At 43.4% G+C, this 25,808-nt stretch overlaps 1 protein-coding gene across 1 annotated transcript in view; it reads left to right on the top strand.

Moving 5' to 3' along the window:
* RP2 (RP2 activator of ARL3 GTPase) overlaps nt 1-25,808 on the top strand; it is a 58,934-nt gene that overhangs the window by 7,837 nt on the left and 25,289 nt on the right. The window contains exons 2-3 of the mRNA XM_030201309.1: nt 10,710-11,372; nt 24,255-24,369. Of these exons, the coding sequence (XP_030057169.1) occupies nt 10,710-11,372; nt 24,255-24,369 (778 nt within the window). The remainder of the gene's footprint in view (nt 1-10,709; nt 11,373-24,254; nt 24,370-25,808) is intronic.

Below are 25,808 nucleotides of genomic sequence, written 5' to 3'. Positions count from 1 at the left end.
ACCACTTTTGTGAAGAGGGACCACATCCGCCGTTCTCCACTCCCATGGAACCTCTCCCGTCGCCAAGGATTTATTAAAAAAATCTTTAAGAGGACCTGCCAGAACCTCTCTGAGCTCCCTCAATATCCTGGGGTGGATCCCGTCCGGTCCCATGGCTTTGTCCACCTCTAGATTTTCAAGTTGTTCATACACACACTCTTCCGTGAATGGTGCTCTATCCACTCCATTCTCATATGCACTTTTGCCAGTCAGTCGCGGTCCTTCTTCAGGATTTTCTTTTGTGAAGACAGAACAAATGTTGGTTACCTCATCTGACAACTAACTGTACTTTTAACACTGTTTAACACTACTTTAACATTGTCTACCGCTGATACCTCACCTGACAGGTGATACTAACAAAGGATTTGTCACACAGAACTTTAATACCCTGATTAATTTTAACAGCCCAATAGAAGAAGCTATAACGATACTCTCTCCAAAATGGCCAACCTAAGGGCATGGATGAAACAACAATGTGGATAATAGGGATACCAGCAGCAACCCTAACTGAATGGAACAAATTACATGTATGTATCACAGGAAGAAGATGACCACTCCAATAACCAGAAGAGCCCAATCAACACCCAAACAACAATTCAGAGACAAAACAAACAACCAGTAACATGAAACTAATCATGAACAACACCCAGCCTATTTTATTGTCTCTTGAATAATGACCAGAGGATTTGGCAGATAGAATAGAATTATACTCATATTTTGCTTTAAGAAGTGCATGTAGTGTTTTTGGATCAGAGGATGTCGTGATTAGATTCCAATATTTTAATATCCTGTTCTAATTTACTTTTTAATAATATAGTTTGTTTTCTGTGCTATGCTATCATACTTATAATTTCACCACAAAGGGTAGCCTTGTAAGCTTCCCACAAAGTGAGTGGGGATATATCTGATGATGAGTTCCTGTCAAAAAAACTCTGTGTGGAATTAGGCAAGTTTCTTAACAAGATCTTTGTTACACAAAATAGAATTGTTAAATCTCTAGGAGTTTTTTTTGGTTTAGTAGAAGATTGCTTATAAACAAACTATACTGGCTTGCAATTGTCTACACTACCTCCAAAATGTATATCAAACAGAGTAGACTATTTCAATAACTGTTTCTTCTTGACTGATATGTGCATATGTCTTTAAAGAAGGAAAAAGGGGGTCTCTTAAATCACAGGGATCTGACGCTAAATAGTGATTCAGAAATGTATCAATCCCTTTCTTGTGATTGTAAATAATCAAAGACCTCAAAAACCTCCCCCTGCCTTAATTCGTGTTTTAGTGCATAACATGCAAACAAAATATTTTATTTTGTTTTGTTGTTGCTCTTTGTTTTGTTACTCAGCAATTATAGCCTCTATTTCCCAAAACGACTAACAGTTCAGCGAACACTAATCTGCTATTATTCCACTTATCTTTCACGCTCAGCCAGTCCTGACAAGCGCTTGTTTCACTGTCGCTTTCTCAGGGGACTTCAGCGGGGAACATCTGAAAGAAATCGTAGTGCATGTCATTCGGTACTCTTAGGCAGATATTGTGACGAAACAGAAAAACAGTTGATCTGCGGCTCTGTTGGAACTTACTTCTAAATTGTCTCACTGCTGTATGCTGTTAGTTTTTTCTAATGCAAAATGGTTGTGGCGTCTTTTATACTTGATGAGCGGAAATCAGTGGTTACTAATCACACATCTCTCATTTCCGATTAATTTACATAAAGCATCCCCAAAGCATGTTTTTTAAAAAATATATTTTTATTTAATCAGAGAAGTGCATACAACAGAGTGCTGCAAGAGCACGACAGCAGAACACATTACAAATAATAGCAGAAAATTCAAACTCAATAATCACATTCCGGTCTTCCTAGTTGCCAAGATTAGAGTCAGCTCCCCCCTCTGATTCATGGTTTATTGATTTAAGCCACCCACCTCCCTTCCCCTTCCCCCCCCCTTCTTCCACAGGGACACTCGTGTAATATCTGCAACAGAAGTCTCTGACACATATAAAGAAACATATCTGCTCCATATATCACGGTACTAACGGTGCCCCATTGAGGCAGAAAACTTAAGAGAAGTAAGCAGCCAGCTTGCCATTTCCCGCATAAAACCATGCCAGGCAGCTATTGATGGAGGGCCCAGATCAGCCCAGGACTGTAGGATGCATTTTTTGATAAGGAGGGTCACTAATAAAACAGATTTTCACTGCAACTCTCCGAGACCCTTCTGTAATAACTGAGCCGCACTACCCATCAACCCTACCGAGTAAGACCAATCAAATGTGGAACACAAAGTGTCCTCAATGACTCCCAGTGCTCTGGTCCAAAATGTGGACAGCGCTGGACACTCCGTAAAGTAATGCAGGAAGGTGCCAGCACTCGCCTTGCATTTAACACACAGATCACTCTCCCACAGCCCCATGGCTTTCCCTCTCTGCTTGGTGATATGCACTCTGTGTAGGACCCTGAACTGGCTGTCCTGCGATGCTGCATTAGATGTTACTGTGCAAACACTTTCAAAAGCAGCCCTCAGCTGTGCCTCCGAAACACATTCCACAACATCCCGGCTCCATTCCCCAGCTAATTTCGTCAAATAATGGGCCTTGTTGGAGTCCCAAATAAACTGGTACCACTGGGAAAGTCTATTTAACTTGGGCGACAGGTTTAGAAAAAACATGCCTGCTTGTTGGTAGTCCCACAACTGGAGGTACGCAAAAAAGTGAGAGTTTGGGGAGATTCCATGCACGCCGGATTTGATTAAAGAATGGAAAGTCTTTGCCCCCCAGTTGCCTCAGATGCACCAAGTACCGACATCCAATCTCAGCCCACCGCTTGAATACTGGGGAACCACAGCCGGCAGGAAAGTTGGGGTTATCCACCATGGGTAAAAAAGGGCTAGATCTTCCCTTCACTCCAATGCGAGCTCGCCACCATTCCCACGCTTGCCTCAGAGCACCCAGATAAGGGTTTCTCTGTAAAGCTGCCAGACCCCGTAGCTGATGAGGGCCCAGCACTACAAAAGGGTTGCGAGGGGCAGTCTAGCTATCCCAAAAATCAGCTGGGGCAAAAAGATTGACTCCCGATTGAATCTCATGCACCCAACTAAGACGCGCCGAAACATTATACGTCCTCAGGTCAGACAGTCGACCCCCCCCCCCCCCCCCCCCCCCCCCCCCAAGCCTTGCCAAGAGCTAACTTAGTAAAAGATATCCTAGGTCTCTTGGCATGCAAAATGTACTAATGATGCTTCGGAATAGATGGTCCTCTGGTCCTCGTACCCAGAGTGGAAGCATCTGTAAAGGATACAATATTTTAGGCAGGAGGACCATTTTGACTAATTCAACACGTCTCAAAAAATTTACAGGGAGGTCCTTCCAGCAGCGACACAATTGCTTTATCACATCTAGCTTTTCCAAGACATTTTTCTTGTTAGACCCAGGCCTTATCCGCCCCCAAGTATACCCCAAGATATTTGAGGCCCACCCCGGCCCATGACAGAGGGAAGCTGGGCAGAGAATTGCTTACACAAGGCGACTGATGGGCAGCACCTCTGATTTCCCAAAATTTATACTAAGGCCGGAGAATGCACCGAACTCCCGTATGATAGCCATAACCTGCGGCAAGCTGGAGGATGCATTGTCTAGCACTAGAAGCATATCATCCTCAAAACAGATTAATTCGGTACTCCCTACCCCCCCCCCCCCCCCAATGACACCTCTTTCAAGGCAGGGTTCTGATGAATCCGCGCTGCAAGAGGCTTCAGAGTCAGTATAAATAAAAGTGGGGATAGTGGGCATCCCTGCCTAGTTCTTTCTCCATGCAACGAGAACTTCTAAGTCAGAGTGTCATTGATAATTGAGCTGAGGGATTGCTATAGAGTGCACAAATCCAGTCTAGAAATGCCCCCCAAATACCAAACCGCTGTAGCACCCAGAACAGATACTCCCAAATCACTTTATCGAAAGCCTTTTCCGCATCCAGACTGGCCAGAATGGCATCCCCCTACTGAGACTTCCTTCCGGCAAAATACGGCTCACCCTTAGTATGTTGGCGGAAGCATACCTTCCCGGGACAAAACCCACCTAGTCTTTATGAACTAGGAGGGGCAGAAAAGAATTGAGTCTAGGCGCCAATGCCGCTGCCAGTATCTTGACATCCTGATTTAGCAATGAGAGCGGTCTATAAGGTCCCACAAGATCAGTATCCTTTCCCGGCTTAGGGAGGACCATGATATAGACATGATTCAGGGAAGGGCCCATAGTGCGTGAGTCTTTCAAATCTTTGCACATTGGGATGAAGAAAGGGATCACTAGATCCCGCAAAATTTTGTAGAATTCTGTACCGAGGCTATCTGGACCTGGCGCCTTAGCCAATTTCAGCTGCCTAATGACTCTCTGCACCTCAATCCCTCGCAGAAGCGCATTGAGGAGCGCCAATTGGTCTGGCGTCACTGATGGAAGATTCGCTTTGGCAAAAAACTCCTCGCAACTTTCAACTGGAAAGGGGTTTTTACCATAGAGGTTGGTGTAAAAATGGATAAACTATAGCTTCCCTGCGTGTAACCTCTGCTTCACTAAAGAAGCCAGCAATTTACCAGTCTTATTACCCCATTGGTGTAGGCAATATTTATAGAGCTTGACACTGTAGAGGTGCTCCAGCGTCCAGCACCACCTGAAGCTGTTTCTTAACATCAAAATAGGCCTTGCAGGATACATCAGATGGGCTAAGAATAAAAGTTCTCCTAGCGTCCCCCAATTGGTTCGTAAGATCACGAATCTTATGCTCCCTGTGTCTGTTCAAAGATGCAGTGTACGCTATGATTTTACCTCGAAGCACCGCTTTAGCTGTTTCCCAGTAAACATGAGGCCCCACTGACTGAACATCACTCTCAGCAATGTAGTCCAACCACCCCTGGCGTAGATATTTACGAAACTCCCGGTCTTGGTAAAGAGCATGGTTCATACGCCAGCGGAATGTGTTCGCCCTATCTCCCCACTCTAGCTCAACCCACATTGGGGCATGATCAGAAACATCGGACGTCCCTATCCCTGCCTGAACAGCCCCCCGAACCAGAAAGTGTGAAAGCAGGATGTAATCCAGACATACATGGACCCCATGCGGGTGGGAAAAGAACATGTAATCACGCTCATCTATATGATGCAAGCGCCAATAATCCAACACCCCCAACTCTTGAATAAGGAAGTTTACCCCTTTCCCTTCATGGTCTTTGGATGGTCTTTTGGGCGGCTTGCCATCTATCAGTGGGTCATTAGTGATGTTAAAATCCCCTCCCAAGGTTAAGGGATATTCATCGAAGGTGGCCAAGCGTGCTGCCAAAAGTGTAAAGAATTTGTTTGAATATAAATTAGGTGCGTAGATGTTGCAAAGAGCCACCCGCTTTCCTTGCAGTAACCCTGCCACAATTAGAAATCGACTTATGCATCGTGAACACCACATTTTTCTTGATCAATATGGCCACTCCCCGCTGCCTGCTATTATAGACGGCAAAGTAGAGATCCCCCACCCAGTCCCTCTTTAGTTTAAGGTGCTCTGCTTTCCCCAAATGGGTTTCTTGTAGAAACGCTATGTCTGTACACAGTCTCTTAAGCGCCTGTAAGATTTTAGCTCTTTTTACAGGAGAATGGACACCATCAACATTCAGCGATACCACTTTAAGAGCAACCATGGCGCACCGTCAGTAGTCGAGGGTCAAACGAGTACACCACTATCCTCTGTGCCTAGGAGACCTCCCAGCTGAGTCCCCCAGACAAATGCGAAGTAAACAACATGAAGCAGAGACTTCCTCCTCCAGTCGCCCTGCAAAGTCAGTCCCCCCCTCGAAGCTTATAGGATTTCGATGAACATGAATCACACTTGTCCCCCCTAATATCCCACATTCCCCCCCCCCACCAGAGACGAAACCAATCCCTCCCTCCCTCCCCCCTCCTGACAACCCACCAGCAAAGCCAAAACTATTAGCACACTTAACCCATACAAAATCACAACAAACATTCCCCTTCCTTCACACCACTAACCCTCCCATGCCCCCCACCCCACCCCCTTCTATGAGCAGTAAAAGTAAGATCTTCCCAGGGAATATTAATTCCGAATTAGTAACATACTTAAACGAAACCCTGCTCTAACCTACCCGCTAATAATGAAGGAAGCATGATGTCCAGTATGGCCTTCAGGCTCACCCGAGCTTCATGCAGAGGCCCAGGCTTCTAATTGAAGTCGGGCTTCTCAGCAATAATAGAGCGCGTCAGCACACCAAACCCCTGATCAGCGCAAGTGCAGCACTGTAGAGAGAAATTGCACATCTCTGCCAGTCATTGCAGTTTATCCACAAATGTGCCCAAATCTCCAGTATCCGTGAAAAAGATAGTTTTATTGATGTGCACCACACGCACCTTCACCGGGTACAATAGGGCAAATCTTATTCCTTTGTCAAAAAGATGCTTACAATGTCGGCCCATCTGCTTCCTCTGATCAGCAACACATGCTGAGTAATCTTGGAAAAGTAGCAGCTTATGTCCATTTTAGTCGAGCGATTTCTTTCCACTGTATGCCTGTAACACTCGCTTTTTATCCGCATAATTAAGTATTCTTGCCATCACAGGTCTCGGGCGCTGTTCCTTCTCATGCATCGCCCTAACTCGGTGGATCCTCTCAACTCTCATCTTGTCTGGTAGCTGTATGTTTAATTGTTCCGGCAGCCACCACTCGATGAAGTTCCATAGATCCTTTTCTTTTACAGTTTCAGGTAAGCCTATGATTCAGAGATTATTTCACCTTCCTCTATTCTCTTGGTCATCAACTTGTTGCATTAGAAGTGTGCATTGTTTCTCAAGCGCCAAAATCTTCATGTCCGCCGTCTCAGCACGATCCTCTTGGCGCAAGATACGGTCCTCTGCTTGTTGGATACGTGCGCCCTGCTGCTCCAAGGAGTCCCGAATTTGATCCACTGACGTTTGCAGCTTAGATAGTTTGTCCTTAAGCACTGCCAATATCTGTTGCACTAAGTCTTTAGTGGTCTCCGCCGAGAGACTTGCCAGCGGAGGACTCACTTGTGTTGCCGCCATCTTGAGGCCCAAGTTCTGTGTGCGGTGCCTTCCTGTCCACGGGGTCTTCACAGGCATAGCCCACCTGCCCTACCGTTAAAATGGACTTGAGTGCTGTCACAAGGTGCACTGAGACTTAGTCTCACCGTCAGGAATCTTCTAAGCCCGCATAGGGAAGATCTCACAGGTAAATTAAATGATTTTGTGGTGTTTGGAGCGGAGCTTGGCTAAGAGACATCCGCTCAGCCAAAGAGCATCACGTGACTGCCCCCCCCACCCCCAATGCATGTTAGTGTTGAGCCCCTCAGGTTCTATAGAGCGTAAATGGTAACTCCAAAATAACTCACGCTGCAGTAACCTTCTATCCAGGTCACCTCCCCGTGGAGAGCTTTCAACGTGTTTGATCGCCACACATCTTAAATCCTCAAAACTGTGTGTGTGTCAGACAATGTCTTACTAATGGTGCTCCCATGTATTGTCCCTTCATCTTAGACCTCTTTTATACGTGTATGAAGGGATCTTTTGGCCTTACCTATATACAGCTTATTACAGGGGCATTTGATGATATATATGACATTCATGCTTATGCATGTAGTGTGATGCCTTAGTGTGTAGATTTTATTATCAACTGGGTTCTGGAAACCCCCCTATTCAAATGTTATTGTGCAGGTTTTGCAACCTGTTCTCCCACATTTGAAATTACCTTTTTCATTTTCGTTTTCATTGTCCGTTCTGTATCGTAGAGCTGGTAACATGGCTGGACTAACAAGTTCTTTAAGATTTTTTGCCCTGGAAAATGCTACCCTAAAAAGCAGGTAAAAATCTCATGATTTCCCAATTTTTCTTGATGACATCAGCTACTGCCTCCCCTCCCGTGGTGTAACGCGTAACAAAAGTGGCTACCAATTCATCAGGATCCTGATATTGTGCTTTCTGTAGTAACAACTCTCTGTTATTGTACTTGGCTGTTTTGTATGTCCGTTGTAAAATATATTGTGGATAATTACGGATCTTTAAATTCTGGGAAAATCTGCGGGATTGTGTTTTGAATCCCTGCTCTGTTGAACAAATCCTCTGAAATCTTAGATACTATGAAAAAGGTAGACTGTCTTTTAGTCTTTTCGGGTGGCAACTTCTGTATTCTAGTATGGTGTTCCTATCCGTCGGTTTTACAAAGACATCTGTTTGAAATTCGTTACCTTCTAATCTGATATCAACATCCACACATGAGATACTTTGAGAATGTCCACTAAAATATTTGTCAGTAAAATCCACTGAGTTATTTCAAGATTTTTCACTGTGCTGTTCTAGGCAAAATACAATGTAGCTTCAACAGCCAGCTAAACCATCCCCAAGTAGAAACTTTACCTGTAGACTCTCAATTCTTAATCAAATCTTCTTTATTGTAGTAATCATAGTAAACAAAGAAAATCAACTTACAGTTCAGTTTCTTGGAAGAGAATTGTGGCCTTCTTCAAATAGTCTGCATCTAACCACCCCAGTGGCAAGGAGCTGGACAGAACCTCAGCCCAGCTAAGGTGTGAAGCTGTAACACTTTAAAGGGGAAGTAACTCGGGGGGGGGGGGGGGGGGATGAATGAGGAATGACCTTGGGAGATGCCTTGAGAAAAGGTGAGGAATGTTGGTGGAATCACAGTAGATTAAGGAGGGATCAGCCCCTAGAACAACTGCTGATCACAAAGGCATGCTAGAAAGACTAGGACTCGCTCACACAGCCCCTAAGGACAGAGAGGGAGGGCTGGCCGTAGCTCAGAACTGAGAACCAATAGGGAAAGCTCAAAATATACACAGAGAGCAAGGATACGCTTTCAGAAGGAGTTGGTCACAGGAAACTGCAAACTATAGGGGTGGTTGCTGTGTGTGTGGAGGGTGGGGGGAGCCCTAGTAAACAGTGCTATCTTTTACACAGACAATGCAATTAAATACAAAATATACATAACAATATACCCTGCCTCCATGGGTTCTGTTCTTGGTCCCCTCCTCTTTTCTATCTACTCTTCTTCCCTTGGTTCATTAAATCTCATCCCATGGCTTTTTCTACCATCTCTATGCTGATGACTCCCAAATATACCTTTCTACCTCTGATATCTCACCTTCCATCCAGACCAAAGTTGCAGCGTGCTTGTCTGACATTGCCGTCTGGATGTCTCAACCCCACCTGAAAATAAATATGACCAAAACCGAGCTTCTCATTTTTCCCCCTAAACCCACCTCCCCGCTCCCCCCGTTTTCTATTTCTGTTGATGGCTCTCTCATTCTCCCTGTCTCCTCAGCTCGAAACCTTGGCGTCATCTTTGACTCTTCTCTCTCCTTCTCTACTCATATCCAGCAATTGCTAAGACCTGCCGTTTCTTTCTTTACAACATCCGTAAAATCCGCCCCTTTCTTTCCGAGCACTCTACCAAAACTCTCATCCACACCCTTGTCACCTCTCGTTTGGACTACTGCAATCTGCTTCTTGCTGGCCTCCCACTTAGTCACCTCTCCCCTCTCCAGTCGGTTCAAAACTCTGCTGCCCGTCTCGTCTTCCGCCAGGGTCGCTTTACTCATACTACCCCTCTCCTCAAGTTGCTTCACTGGCTCCCTATCCGTTTTCGCATCCTATTCAAACTTCTTCTACTGACCTATAAACGTACTCTGCTGCTCCCCAGTATCTCTCCACACTCGTCCTCCCGTGCACTCCGTTCCATGGATAAATCCTACTTATCTGTTCCCTTCTCCACTACTGCCAACTCCAGACTTCGCTCCTTCTGACTCGCTGCACCTTGTGCCTGGAATAGACTTCCTGAGCCCCTACGTCTTGCCCCATCCTTGACCATCTTTAAATCTAGATTGAAAGCCCACCTCTTTAACATTGCTTTTGACTTGTAACCACTTGCCCCACCTACCCTCCTCTCCTCTTTCCTCTACACATTAATTGATTTGCTTGCTTTATTTTTTGTCAGATTATAAGCTCTTTGAGCAGGGACTGTCTTTCTTCTATGTTTGTGCAGCGCTGCGTATGCTTTGTAGCGCTATAGAAATGCTAAATAATAGTAGTAGTTGTATTAACTCTTTACTGAACATTGCTGTCTGCAGAATACCAAAATTAAGTTGAGTAAAGCAGTATAATCCTGTTTTTTTTTTTTTTGTTTTTTTTTTTGGGGGGGGGGGGGGGGGGTTATATATGCACTTAGAAAAATAATAAGGAAAATAGCATGCATGTTGTGGGAGATGAAGAAATTGAAATTTAATTTTGTGTGTTCTTATACTATAGTTGAATAAGATGGAAATTCCATTGTTTTCTATATGACATTAGTTTGTTCTGCTTGAACGTCATAATTTTTCTGTAACAAAGTCTTCTTTTGTTATGTTATTTGAAAATTTTAATTTTAAAAAGATGGCAATTCCAGGTTATATTGTCATATCGTTAACCCTGTGTTTACTAAGCTGCGCGGCAGGGCCAATACAGCCCATTCAAAATGAATGGGCTGTTTCAGCATTAGCGCACAGCAGCTGCTAGCGCGCCTTAGTAAACAGGGGGGTTAGTTATCATTCTGTTTAGTATTTAGTTGCTTTTAAAACTTCATCAGCTATTTTCTTTTTCTTTTTCCTTAGGTTGATTTAAAAGATTACATGTTCAGTGGACTGAAGGATCAAACTGTGGGCCGTCTACCTGGTAAAGTTGCAGGACAACAGTTTGTTATTCAGGAGTGTGAGAACTGCAACATCTACATATTTGATCACTCTGCAACTGTCACCATTGATGACTGTACAAGCTGTCGCATCTTTTTGGGTCCTGTAAAGGGTAGTGTCTTTTTCCGTGACTGCAAAGATTGTAAATGTTTGGTCGCTTGCCAACAGTTTCGTACAAGGGATTGCAGAAGGCTTGATGTGTTCTTGTGCTGTGCTACCCAGCCAATTATTGAGTCATCAACAAGTATTAAATTTGGTTGCTTCCAATATTATTACCCTGAATTGCCTTTGCAATTCAAGGATGCTGGGCTAAGTATCTTCAATAACAACTGGAGCAATATCCATGATTTTACACCTGTAGAAGGAGAAAACAACTGGTGTCTTCTTTCAAGTGAAATTGTTCAAGATTATGTTCCTCTGCCTGACTCAGAAGAACTCAAAGCTGTCCGCATCTGTACAGATGCAAACAGAAGCATTGTTCCAGTAACACAGGGTCGGAGACAGAAGAAGAGTGATGAGCTATGCCTGGTTGTATTTTTTTCAGGTGATTACACAACTGCAAATGCTAGAAAACTAATAGATGAGGTAAGCAATTGACCGAATTAGCCCTTATCCTTGTTTTTTCCGACCCAACAGATGTTGAAAAGAAATTATTCCTCAGCATCATAAGCAGGCGAAAAGTGTGGGTTGGGAGGGGGCAAAATAACTTTCTGAAAATTTAATGAAATGGGTCAAAAAAATGTTGTTGGGAGGGGGAAGAACTGTTTAAAGACACATTAAGAACATTGAAGTGGTGCAACCCTGGGACTTGCTAATATTTCTTTCCCTCTAGGTGGTGGTGCAGATGCTGGTGCTGTGCCTCTGTGGTTGAATCCTTGTCCTGGAAGAGCTGTCATAGATTGTTATATGGATCTTTACCCTGCTTATGCCTGAGGGTTTGTCCAGTGTGGGGGTCCCTTGTGGTTTCTGCTGGTGTGGATAGGGGAAGAGGAGCACCCTTTTCCCCCTTTGGCTTTGGGACTCAGTTACAAGACTCGGCTTGTAGCAGTGGCATATTTAAACCAGGTGTGCGGGTGGCATATGCACCCCCTGTCAGAATCAAGCCCCCTGCCCCTCTCTGCTGCAGTCTTTACCCAGGCACTGGCAGCGGCACTCATGGGCTGCCTGTGGCCTGCACCGGGACTTCCTCCCTGAACCATCCTGCCCTTCACAAAACAGAAAGTTGTGTCAGAAGGGGTGGACAATTCAGGGAGGAAGTTCTTGTGAAGGCCGCAGGCTGCCTGGTTGAAGACTGCAGTAAAGATTAATTTTTGGATTGGGGAGAGGGAAGGAGAGACGCACCCCCTGTAAAAAAAAATGTATATTCCTGCAGGCCTCACTGTTGGGGAATGCAAATGGTTGCTGGTAGAGCTGAGGCTGTGACTGAGGTGGTAAAACCTAAGGGGTCTACTATTTTCCCTCCATTTATATCTCCATCTGCCCCCTTCTCCTGTTCCAGTGCTCTTCCTTTCTCCCCACTTCATGCTGAATAAGCAGAATGTAGTGGCAATTGAATATTATTACTATTTGATCCCAGGCCTGACTTTGCTTCAGGATCTAAAATGAGGAAAAAACTTACAGGCCTGTGTCTCTGACTTGAACTTCAGTGTTGAAACACTGCAGAGCAAGAAGAAACCACAAGGGTGGGGGTCTAACTGACAAGTTGCATGAATGTGGCAATATGATGGTAACAGATGTTCTTGAAAAACAGAACAAAAGATGGCTTCACAGGAAGATGACCAGGGATGTCACAGAAAGTGTTTTGAGGAAGATATGGTCAAAAATTTAGAAATGAGGGGTCTTGCAAGAACATGACTTTGTCTTCCAGTAAGGGGTGGTCTATTGCTAGCTTTTCCAGTAAAATACTAACCAACTTATTACCATAACCAATCAGTGTTAACTATGACATTAATATAGATCCAATCAGGTGTGATTACTGTCATATTATCCGTATCCTGAATGGGCATATAAAAATGAGTGTACTTCCTACTTCAAGCCAGAGAGAAGGTCACGACTGCGCTCTCCATGAGAAACCAATCTATTGCATCTGAATTGGCAAATAATCCAATTGCTTTTCTCATGAGTAATTTTGAGTCTTTAATCTATTAATTGGCTTTGAGTGGTAAAATATAACATTAAAGACTCAGACCCAGAAAACACCTATGTGTAGCTGGGGTACTATATTCCCATAACCAATTGACGAAAATGATAGTGGGGATGGGACGACTTTCCTATGAAGAGAGGCTGAGAAGGCTAGGGCTTTTCAGCTTGGAGAAGAGACGGCTGAGGGGAGATAGAAGTGTATAAAATAATGAGTGGAATGGATCGGGTGGATGTGAAGCGACTGTTCACGCTATCCAAAAATACTAGGACTAGAGGGCATGAGTTGAAGCTACAGTGTGGTAAATTTAAAACGAATCGGAGAAAATTTTTCTTCACCCAACGTGTAATTAGACTCTGGAATTCGTTGCCGGAGAACGTGGTACGGGCGGTTAGCTTGACGGAGTTTAAAAAGGGGTTAGATAGATTCCTAAAGGACAAGTCCATAGACCGCTATTAAATGGACTTGGAAAAATTCCGCATTTTTAGGTATAACTTGTCTGGAATGTTTTTACATTTGGGGAGCGTGCCAGGTGCCCTTGACCTGGATTGGCCACTGTCGGTGACAGGATGCTGGGCTAGATGGACCTTTGGTCTTTCCCAGTATGGCACTACTTATGTACTTATGTACTTATATATTCTTTGGAGTCTTAGATATAGAGGTAATTCCATGGAGTAATATTCTGTACTCCCAGTGAGATATCACTAATCTGCTAATTGTATAAATACTTGATGAGGTATCTAATAAAGAGCAAACTGATGCAGCCCGGGGTGATTTATTCCTTTCATATATATATTGGTATGAGAACTGCCATATTGGGAGGGATACCTACACCCTAAAATATACACAATGTATAGAGCTGCCCATAGTTCATGGCTGTTTTCAAGTATAGTGAACTTCCAGTGAGTGGAGAGGCTCGCAGTTGACTTTGGGGACAGTGTAACAGAGGCAGTGGCTTTGTTGGAGGATCTATGAAAGCATGTTTGGTGCTGCCTTCAAATGCAGGAGTGCTGTGAGAGCCTCCAGGAGAGTGTATGCGGTGGTCTCTGGAGAGTCAACTGCTCTCAGGACAGTGACAGCCAGGCCTAGGCTGCTTGAGTACCTTCACACCAGCAAAGCATGCAGTCCTTGAGATTACTTGGTTCTCTTGTGTGGGAGTCGTACCATCTTTGGCCCTGAGTGGTCTGATTGCAGGGGTGCTGGAGGGCTCTGGACGGAAACTGAAGCCTTCTCAGCTTGGTGTGGGTGGTGAGGAGCAGTTGTTAGATGTTCTGTGAATCAACTGTTGGGGAGAGGTTGTGGGGGCTTGAGTTTGGATACAAGATTCCCATTCTGCAAGTCTAGAGGTCATTACCTTTGGTGCAATGTCCAGGGTATAGAGTCTCTGGAGTTATTGTTCATTCTCTCAGGGGTTCTTTTGGTGTGAGTGTACTTACCTTCCTCCCTGGGGGGATGGTCTGGGGTCCTTCCTGTCCTAGAAGGGAGCCTAGGTGAGGGTTTAGTCTGATGGAGAAATAGGCTGCAGACCAGAGGAGCCATTTCACAGATTCTGCACATGCTTCTGAGGTTTGGGGGGATTGCTTGGCCTTTCATGGCTTCTGATGCAAGTATGGGGGTTCTTTTACTAAAGTACACTAAAACATGGCCTGCGGTAGTTTAGCTGCAGGTTTTGGGTACATGCAGAATTTTAAAATTTTTCCCGAAAATGGACTTGCAGTAATATGAAAATTGCCATTTTGGGTCTGAGACCTTACCTCTAGCCATTGACCTAGCGGTAAAGTCTCATGCAGTAACCGGGCGGTGATGATCTACGCATGCCAAATGCCACGGTGCGTGTCCAATACACGCAGCAGAAAATAAAAATTGGACGCATGCCAAAAAATGAAATTACAGCAAGAGCCACTCGGTAGCCATGCGGTCACTCCATTTTGGCGTGCATTGGGCATGTGTAGACGCTTACATGGCTTAGTAAAAGGGCCCCATGGTTTGTAAGCCCACTTAAAATGAAAATACCTTCTGGCGGTTGTTCTGTCAAAGATTCCACTGCAATGTCCCTTCCCTTTCTCCTCCTCTGGGCTGATGGTGGGAAATAGTTTAGGGGGAGCTGGACAGGAGCTGCTTCATGAATGCAGTAATTCTGAGAGTGTCACAGGTGAGTACCTGATTAATGGTCCTTTAATGAATGAGTAACCTAATGGTCAGTGCAGTGGCCGGGGAACCAGGTTCAGTTCCCACTGCAGCTCTTTGTAACTCTGGGCAAGTCACTTTCCATTGCTCCAGGTACAAAATAAGTACCTGTATATGATATGTAAACCAATTTGATTTTACCACAGAAAGTCGGTATATCAAGTCCATGACCTTTACTTTTTATTGTAACCACAAAAAGGAGGTATATCAAATCTCATCCCCTTTCCCTTCCTTTGTATTTATAGTTTATTACAGACTTGATATACCGCCATTACAATCTCAGATAATAGTGGTGTACAATAAACATTTATAAAACATTAAAATAGAAAGGAATGCCATTAATAAATAGGACAGATGACATTCTTGCAGTCAAGGCGAAGGGGGGAGAATGGGGAAGGGGAGAGGAGACAGGAGGAAGTGCAACAATTCTAATGATACTGAGGCTAAAAAAAAAAGGTGAGTTTTTAACAGATTTAAATTTGGGTAATGACCTTTTTATTTGTAGGTCTGCTCTCAGCCATAGATTGGGATTGATCGAGGTCAAGTGGAGGTATAAGGCCGTGCTCTGTCATCTGGTCAGATCTCACATTTGTGGAGGGGGAGACTCTATAGGTACCTACTCCAAAAAGGCTTCCTAGGCAGACAGAACTGAGGCATGAGGTGGCATGAGCCCTCGGGGACAGGGAAGTCTGTGGTCTGTATGGTGATCCTTTCTCTGTGCAGTTTTTAACTCTCTGTTAAACTGAGAACTTTTTTTGAATATTTACAAAATTTGGAGAAACTCTTAGATAATCAACAACTTAGTAAGGCTTTGGAACTATTTAATTAGGAAAATAATAAAACAACTTGTTACTTATAGATTAGTCTGTCTCCCTAATTTTAATAAATAACTGAGATTTACATGACAAATTCATTTAAAAGGGAAGCCATAAACTTAGACAGTGGAGGAAATCTAAAACAGAATCTGCTAAAACCAGTTGAAAAGGATAATCTGTGGCTTATAAGGAAATAGCAAAGGCCAGAAAGAGGTTTTTTTTGATTAACAGATCAAAAAAACATCAAATAAATCTCACCAGTTCCCCTATACTATAAAATTTGTCCTAAATGTAGGTAATCAGAGCCCCACTGTCATAGTGAGAGTGGAACAATGTGATGGGTTTGTGCAATTTTTCTCATATTTAAAAATGTATATTTATATAGCTCTTGGACAAAAGTTTGAATTTAATGATTCAATTCTTAGGGTATTTTCTGGCGAAGTAGCAATCTTTACTAAGATCCCATTCTAAGCTGGCTCATTAGAAAAGCAAAGTCAGAACTTAGTTAAGTTGTGTGGCCTGGGAAATGGCTCCTTCCATGAAGGTGTATTTACATTAGGATGCACAAAGAACACAGAAATAAAAAGAGGAGGAAGACAAGGATGCATACTTTGATAACTTGTATGCTGATGTGGTGATGCAGTAATACCATCATAAATAGCATACTTGCTGTTTCTTTCTCTGAAGTCACAGTGGCTCTGCCTCTTGTACTGGGCAATTCAGGGTGGAGAGAAGTAACAAATTTGTTTATTTACTTCCAGTGCTTGATATACCACAAATTGTCCATACGACGATTATGCGGTTTACAGCATAAAAGCAATTAGGGTACAGATACATGATGGAGGGAAGACAATTATGTAAAGGAACCATCAGCTTCATTAAACAGGTGCATCTTGAGTAACAGCTTAAATTTAGGGTAGGAAGATTGTGAATGAATGGGAAATGGAAGAGTTCCATAGAGAAGAGAGCCCAAGAAAACAGAACCTGGTCTCCCGAGATATTGAAAGGCGGAAGGAATTGTGAAAGATATTGAAAGGCGGAAGCAGATCAAAGGAAACATGAAGGTGTATAAGGGGTTAGAAGAGAGGAAAGGTAAGCAGAAGATGAAGGAAGATGAGATTTAAAGACAAGACAAAGAAGCTTAAACTTGATACGGGCGGAAACCGGAAGCCAGTGCTCAGAACTGAGAAGGGGGGTTGACATGATCGAAGCGTTGTGCAGAGTGAAGTAACTTAACAGTGGTGGACTGAACAAGCTGAAGATGTTTGATAGATGAAGAGGGAATACCAGCAAACAAAGGGTTACAGTAATCTATATAAGAGATGACCAAGGAGAGAAGTAGCATACGGACCAGAGAAGGCTTCAAAAGGGAACGCAATGGATGGATACGGTGGAGAACGGAAAAGGAAGAGCAAAGCACATAATCAATATGTGGCTTAAAAGTTAAGTGGGAATCAAATGTAACACCAAGAATCTTAGTCGCACAGAATGGAATAGGAGTACCATCCAAGATGGGACAAGGTGGTGACGGAGAAATGAGGTCACGTGAAAGTGATAGCTTCACGCTTAGAAGTATTGAAAAAAAGGTGATTTTCTATAAGCCATGATGAAACCTTAGACAGGCAGATATTAAGAACAGAGGAAGCTAAGGAGAGATCAGAAGTACGGTAAAGAATTTGAATATCATCTGCATAATTAAAAGGTGTGCAGCCCTGCTCCTGAATAAGAGTGAAAAAAGGAGAAAAAAAAAGGTTGAATAAAGTAGCAGCTAGCATAGAACCCTGTGGTACCCTGGAGGACATAAGAATAAAAGACTTGCCATACTGGGACAGGCAGAAGGGACAGACTGTTTCCAACAGTGGCCACTCCAGGTCACGAGTACCTGGCAAGATCCCAGACAGTTTTATGCTGCTTATCCTAGAATATGCAGTGGATTTTCCTAAGTCCATCTTAATAATGGCTTATATACTTTACTTTTAGGAAATTATCCAAACCTCTTTTAAACCCTGCGAAGCTAACGGCTTTTACCACATTCTCTGGCAAGGAATTCCAGAGTTTAATTACTTGTTGAGTGAAGAAATATTTTCTCCAATTCGTTTTAAATTTACTACTTAGTAGCTTCTTTGCATGCCCCCTAGTCCCAGTATTTTTTTGGAAAGAGTAAACAAGTGATTCACATGTACCTGTTCCACTTCACTCAGTATTTATAAACCTCTATCATATCTCCCCTCAGCCATCTCTTCCTCAAGCTGAAGAGCCTTATATGCTGTAGCCTTTCCTCAAAGGGAAGGCATCCCATCTCCTTTATAATTTTTGTTGCCCTTCTCGGTACCTTTTGTAAGTCCACTATATCGTTTTTGAGATGCTGTGACCAGAACTACACACAGTATTCGAGGTGCATTCGCACCGTGGAATGTTACAAAGGCATTATAACATTCTCTGTTTTGTTTGCCATTCCTTTTCTAATAATTCCTAACATTCTATTTGCTTTCTTAACCGCTGCTGTACATTCAGCAGAAGGTTTCAACATATCATCAATGATGACACCTAGATCCTTTTCCTGAGCAAGTGACTTCTAATGTGGAACCTTGTGTCACGTAACTGAGCAATCGATAGGCAGGAGAATGGGAATTTTCATGAAAGACCTGAAATGTACGGTCAGAAAGATGATCAGAAAACCAAGAAAGGACAGTCCCATGAATGCCAAGAGATTGAATACAGGAGAGAAGAAGAGTGATCTATGATGTCGAAAGCAGAGGAAAGATCTAAGGAAACAACAATGACAGGGAAACACTGGTCAAGAGAAACGCATATAGAATCATTTAGAGCTAATAGAAGGGTCTCAGTGCTATGAGACCAACGAAAGCCTGGGTACAGGGCATTGGTCTGTTCTAAAAAGTTGTTAAGCTGAAATAGAACAAGATTCTACAGATTCTTTAAGAAGAACGGAAAATTGGATGTAGGCCAGTAATTGTAAGAATACGTAGGATCAAGATGAGGTTTCTTGAGCTATAGATGGAAAAGGCATGCTTCCATATAGGGGGGGACAATGCTATATAAGAGACTATTGCACAGTAGGGGAAGAACGTGAGGAGTAAGAGATGAAAAGAGAAGATGACCAGATGGGCAGGCCAAGGATCTGCTTGGGAGGAGGTGGGTTAAAAATCTGCAGCATGTGAATCAATGAAGTTTGAGATGGAAGATTGAATGAGTGCCAGGAAGCACATAGAGCAGGGGAAGGGGACGAGGTAACAGACAACGGAGACCTAGAAGGGACAGAAGACAAAGATGGGGAAGAATGAGGAAGGAGTGGAAGTGGCTGATGGAAGAAATTTTGGAGAGCCAGAAACCAGCCAAAGTAGAAAGAGGAAGCGAAGAAGGATCATATAAAGGGGAAACAGTGTAAGCAGGGCAGCGTTCCTGAAGAACTCGAAAAGCAGCCTTGGACGATTAGTAGAGGCAGAAAGACACTGAGTGAAGAATGCACGCTTGGCAAGAAGGAGTTCAGAGCAAAACAGATGAAAAATAGTCCGAAAATTTTCTTGGAGTTCTGCTGTATATCGTTTTTGCCAAAGACGTTCGTCAAGGCGAACGTGTGTTGTCAAATAAGATGGCGTTTAGGAGTGAACCAAGGAGAGCATGGACAGGAGGAAGCCATAGTAGGAATCAAGGGAGCACGACTATCAAGGATATGCTGTAGCGAGGAATTTAACAACGTCACCTGAGCTGAGAGAGGGAGAGAAGGTGAATGAGGGGAGAGCTGATTGAGATCTTCACAGAGAAGATTGAGAACTGAGTCTGTCAGGGCACGGCCGGGGGTGCAAGAAGTGGGGGTGGGTGGGTGGAGGCTCTGGGACAGAGAGAGAAAAGGAAACAAACAAGTGATCAGACCAGGGAACAGAGAGCAGACATAGAGGAGGAACCAGGGAAAGAGAAGGGGAAGTAAAGGCAAGATAATTACCAGAGGAGTGGGTAGGAAAAGAAAATTGTTGAGTAAGATTAGCGGTGGAGGTTAAGCCTAAGAAAGATGACAGAGTCAGACAGGGACAGGTTGAAGTCACCTAAAAGCAGCAAAGGAGAGTACAAGGAAGCGCATTCAGGAAGAAAGTTCATTGAATGCAGAGACAGATAAGGGTTGACAATAGAGAACAGCTAGGTGAAAAGAGAAAACAGTGGAGGACACTTGAAGAAGAAGAACTTCAATATGAGCAAGAGTTTTCACAGTACAGGCTACACCCTCCCCTGCGCCGCGTGGCCTGAGGCACATAATAGGAGAGGATGCCAGAAGGACAGGATTCAAGAAGGCAGAATCACCTGGTCTAGGCCAAGTTTCAGTGATACAGAGAAGATTCAAAGAGTGAGAGAAGAAAAGGTCAGAAATGAGAGGGCCTTTATGACACACAGACCTTGCATTAAGAAGGCCTATTCTAAGTGCTGAGAACAGAGTTACAGGAATGAGAGTGGGCAGGGGGCAAGGAACTAGGGGGGACATAGGTCAAAGTTCTAATCAAGGGACAAGGGGCGAAAGAACCAGGGGCATTGTAGGACAGAGGCTGAGGAGATGCGTCAAAAAAAAGTCAGATGTCATCAGAGGCAAAGTGAGAAACAAAAGAGCAAGGAGAAGAACAAAGAGGGTCACGGAAGAAAACAGAGACGTGGCCCAGAGGCATCCAAGGAGGTGCCCCAAGGAGTGCACAAGGAGCACGACGTGCTTCTTGGTCGTGCTCCTTCGGCGCGTTCCCCTAGCACAAGCGCCTAGAGGCAGTGTGAATAAAGTAGTAAATGGCGGGTGACGGTACCTTGCAAGGAGAGCAGTGAGTCAGCAACATGTGGAAATATGAGGAGAGACTAACAAAATAAGCACAGAAGGCATACAAAATAATCCAGCATAGATACTTAATTGGAATCGTAGGCACATACTGGGTTGTCAATCTAATATCTGATTCCAGGAGGAAATGATTGATTTGAGCAAAGGAGTAAGAGTCTGAAATTAGCTCCTATCTGTAAAAGTACACTTTAATTTCCTGGCCCCCTGTACTCTGTATCCTCTGAACCATCTTTCTCCATTGCCTTTTATGCCCTTTGATCCCAGTGTATACTTTTCTAGCTATCCTTCCTTAAGCATTCAAAAACATTTACTTTTATTACAGACCTCTCCCTAAACTGTCCCTGGTGCTCTTTCTTCTCCAGTCTCCCTGACTATGTTCTTTCTCTCCCAATTTCTCCTCTGTCTGCATGCCATGTTCTTTCTATCTTCTTATCTTGCACTTGGCCTGTCCCTGTCCCCTTCCCCTGCATATAACTCCAATGCTCTTTCTACTCCTCTTTCTTGAACCATTCCTTCTATAAGTTCTGTTCTTTTATTTCCCCCTCCTCCTTCAGCATGCTGGCTTCCCTCTGGACCTCCTTCCCTCCCACCCACCCACCTACCTACCTACCTTTTGTTTATACAGCAGATTCTGCTAATTTGGATCTGTTCAGCTTTTTATACTGAGCTATTTGGTATTTGTGTTCTTTACCAATTCTCAGGCACCTTGAGAACAATACAGTACTATGAACACCACATGGTTTAGCCTTACGCTTTATTCTTATCAGCTTCTTTATATTCCTCCCTGTCACTTTTGCACGTCCTCCCAAGTCCACTTTAATAATGGAGATGAAATGCCCAACAGGAAAAAGCAGGTGATAACTGCCTTTGTATACATCATTGGTAAGACTCCATTTAGAGTTCTTTGTACAATTGTGGAGACCACACCTTCAAAACAATATAAGAGGATAGAGAAGTTAATTTTTTTAAAACTTGTTTTACTATATATTATAAACAGATTTATCACCACCTTGTTTAAGGAAATTTTTCCTCCTGCTGAAATTCTATGCCAAAATAATAATAAATTCTAGGCAAAAAAATTCAAAATTCTCCGTTTGTCATAATTTAAACAATATTAAAGCCCCCTCCCTGTACACAGATACTTCCATATTTTCCCAGCCCCCTTCCCAGGACATATAGCATCTACCTTTTTTACAGCCTCCCTCCCCTTGCACCCACACACCATCCATAGTTGTCTCCAAGCCCCCTTCCATGTCCACCCACACTCACACTCACCAGGAACTATGATGAGATGCTGCATCGGGAGTACCTCTTAGAAGCAGGAAAGAACCTGACACTTTCCTGCCCACTGCCTCTGCTCTGGGCCAGTACCACCGCTTCTTGCAAATGGCTGCCAAGACTTTCTGTGGCAGCCTTGTGAGATCATTGTTTGAAGTCTCGGTGGTCATTTTGAAGAAGTGGAGCAGTGGTAGAGGGCAGAAAAGAGGGGGGTTCTTTCCTGCCCTCAAAGAGGCCACTATACCACCAGGGAGTGTTAAGGTAGGCCTAGGGAGGGCCACCCAAGGCTCGGGAGGCGGGTGGGCAGCGGTTGGCCAGCCATCCTTCACTGCAGCTTTACTGCAGGCTAAAGGGGCTAAAAAAAAAACTAGTTCTGAGTGCTACATAAAGGAGGAGGTCCCACTTCAGATCAGGTGACCAACTTGCTCTCTCGTCACCTGATTGGCGATTCTGCTCAAAAATGCTGAGTTCTACGCGGTTAGGGAATTCTGAGTAAATTCTGTATTGTGCAGTCACGCACAATTCCAGCGGGAGTAAATTTTGATGATATGTTGCTGGGAGCATCACCCAAACGTTAGTGAGAAAAAGCTATGTTGAAACTGTTTATGTTAAAGTGGAATCCACTGAGAGAGAAGTACTTTGGGATACTTTTACAAAGGTGCAGTAAAAAATGGTCATAGCAAGCCTTTATGTGGGTCTTTCCCACTCACTAACGCCATTTTTACTGTGGCTGTAAAATGGGCTATTTTCAAGTTTTTGTATTAATAGCTATGCGCTAATATTGCCATTAGTGTGCAGCCATTTTTTAAAATTACTGTGTGAGCACTTACAAACAATTTTGTAAGTGGTAAGTGTTCACATGGTATCCCCTGCGCTCAGCACTTGTAATATAGATGGGCTAATTGGTTAGCACAGGAACACCCACTCTGCCCATCTTTTAATCTATTTGATTTTCCATGTTGTATTTCTACATGTCTGGCTGAACTGGTTTATGTTCGTCTTTATGGTTTATTGATACAAATGATGGTCCTGTTTCTGCCGTCTCAGTATCTGTTTCTGCCGTCTCAGTATCATAGTGCATCACACCCTTTTCGGTCACCATTTCACAACTCTTTAGCAACATGCCATGCTTTCTGCATGCACTATTTTATCTTTGTGACTGTTGGGTTAAGATCATTTCTTGCTGCAAGCATTTGTAAATTTCATCACAATACGTTCACCATTTTGCCAGCGACATGTTATGCACCATTTTACACCAACTTCAAAGCATTTAAAGTTGTAGCAAAGTTGTAGCATTTATATGTTTATTCATCCCTCAGATTGAACACTGTCTCATTGCAATTTTTGGAAAATGTGTACTTTTTAAGGCATGTGCTTAAATGCAGATTACATTCTCCTCCTACCATTTGTGTTTTTTTACAACGTGTTATTTTTATATTTCTTAATATTTATGGATTAATATTTGATTTAAATTTGCCCTGTTATTTAATTTATTTTTCACTGATATATTACTGTTCATTTTTATCTTCATTTGCATATTTCAATAATTTACTTTTTTTAATGTTTATGTATATTTGTTTTTAATTGGCACAGGCTGTTTTTTTTGCCGAAACACGGACCACATAGGGTCTGTCCAATAAAATTGAGTTGATGCCCCCTGTCTGGAAGGCTCCTTGTGCTTTTCAGTGGGAGTGTACTCCAGTTTCCCTCTCTTACATCTACCCTCTCCCATCCCTGACAAGCCCCCTGAAAAAAAAAAAGGAAACTTTTAGCGCATAGTAAGCACACGCACATTTTGAAGTTAATACAGGATGCTTGGTATGTCCCACAGTACTCCATTTTTATCAGCATTAGGCATTTGTTAATACCAAACCCAGTTTAGTAAAAGGACCCCTTAGATTGGCATGGAAGAAGTATTTTAAATTAAAAAAGATAAAATTACATAAGTTGAGAAACAGTTGAAGTAGAATAGAACATCAGATTACACTTTTGGAATTTATTTCAGCAGAGCAGGACTACAATGTATTGGATTTCAGAATATCCACAATTAATATTACTCTCAAGTAAATTTGCACACCCATGTTACAGATTATTAAGCACTGCATATCATTAAAATTCCACTTTTTCCTTTTTATTTAAAAAAAACAAACAAACCCTCATTTCCCAAACTAAATGTGTATCTAATGCCAGTATGGATTTGTTGTATATTTGTCTTCCAGATGACAGCAAAAGGTTTTTTACTTATTCAGACCAAAGAAGTAGCAATGAAGCCAGAGGATGCGAGCAGAGTATTCCATGAAAAGGCACCTGATTTTGTTCACTTGCTTGAGGAAGGTAAGCAAAGTTATAGGTGGGTTTCTGAAAGAAAAGTAGTAGTAAAATATTTACTCCTGAGGTAATTCTGTGCAACTGCGCAACACAGAATTTCTGCAGAATTCTGCACAGTTGCTGGTATCAGCATCTGCCCTAAATACCTTTCCACCCTCTACTACTACTACTATTTACCATTTCTATAGCGCTACAAGGCGTACGCAGCGCTGCACAAACATAGAAGAAAGACAGTCCCTGCTCAAAGAGCTTACAATCTAATAGACAAAAAATAAAGTAAGCTTGTTCAGCAAGGGGAAGAGGTGGTTCACAGTCCTCTCCTCTGCTGTCCTAGACACAACTCTTCATTTAAACTGTGTGGCCATACAGATGCTGACATTGTTCAAATGAACAATTGGGCCTAGGCTGGCAGAGGAGGATGATGCATCCTGTTGTGCAGCTATGCTCCAAACCCTTGTTTTGCTACACAGATTCCACGAGGGAGGGGGGGTCAGAAAAAGTAAGTTGTACAGTGAGGGTCACTGGAGCAGGCTTGTAGATTTCATGGGGGGGAGAGAGAGAGCAAGGTTAAGTGTGTGCCATGGGGGGTAGGGGCAAGAACAAGGTTGATTGAGTGCCGTGGGAGGGGTTGGTGGGGTTCAGAGCAGTCTGAGTGTGCCATTGGTAGGGGCAGGGACAGGGGTGCAGTGCAAGTCCATTATGTGGAGATTTAAGCTTGAGGAAGTGCCTTGGAGGGGGGGGGGGGGGGCAGAACAATGAAAGCTGAGGTGAAGCGAAAGAATGAAAGGTGGAATTGAGAGCCTAGGTGGATGGAGAATGAGAGATGTGGTATGTGCCTGGGAAGAAAGAAGAGAAAGGTGAAGAATATTATATGTTGGGAAAACAGGGGCGTAGCTATAGGTGGGCCTGAGCCCACCCTGCAGTGGTGCACACTTGCCAACGCTGGAGCAAGCTAGGCTCTCTCATTCGCATTTCCCTCTGCAGCTGCTCCCTTTCAAATCGCTACTGCTGCTGCTGGCTGACCCGGAAGCCTTTCCTCTGCCTCTGTGCCTGTTCAAAGGGTTACCGGCAGCATGTAATTCTCCATGGACAGTGACATCTAGCCACACAGCTGAAGTGACTACTTGGTGACATCATTGACCTGGCCTTCACTTAGCAGAGAAAACTAATCTGCGCGTGTTTCAACCTTCCCACCAGTGTATGAAGTATATAAAGAGCAGAATCTCACCTCACACTTCAGTTTTAATTTTTCCGTGGTGCAGTACAGTGATTCGTTGCTGTCATTCACAATGCCTTAGGTGCTTGGGGCAGCAACACAGCATTGACAAAATGTGCTGAATGTGAAAAAATGTCAATTAAGATTTTAGAGATTCATGCTTCGAAACTAAAAGAATTAATTCACAAAGCATCTTTGGACAACTCTGCTCCACTCAAGAAGAAAACTA

Source organism: Microcaecilia unicolor, chromosome 4 (assembly GCF_901765095.1).
Source record: "Microcaecilia unicolor chromosome 4, aMicUni1.1, whole genome shotgun sequence".
NCBI classification, from domain to species: Eukaryota; Metazoa; Chordata; class Amphibia; order Gymnophiona; family Siphonopidae; genus Microcaecilia; species Microcaecilia unicolor.
The sequence above is the reverse complement of the archived record's forward strand: the minus strand, read 5'-3'. Positions and strand labels throughout refer to the sequence as shown.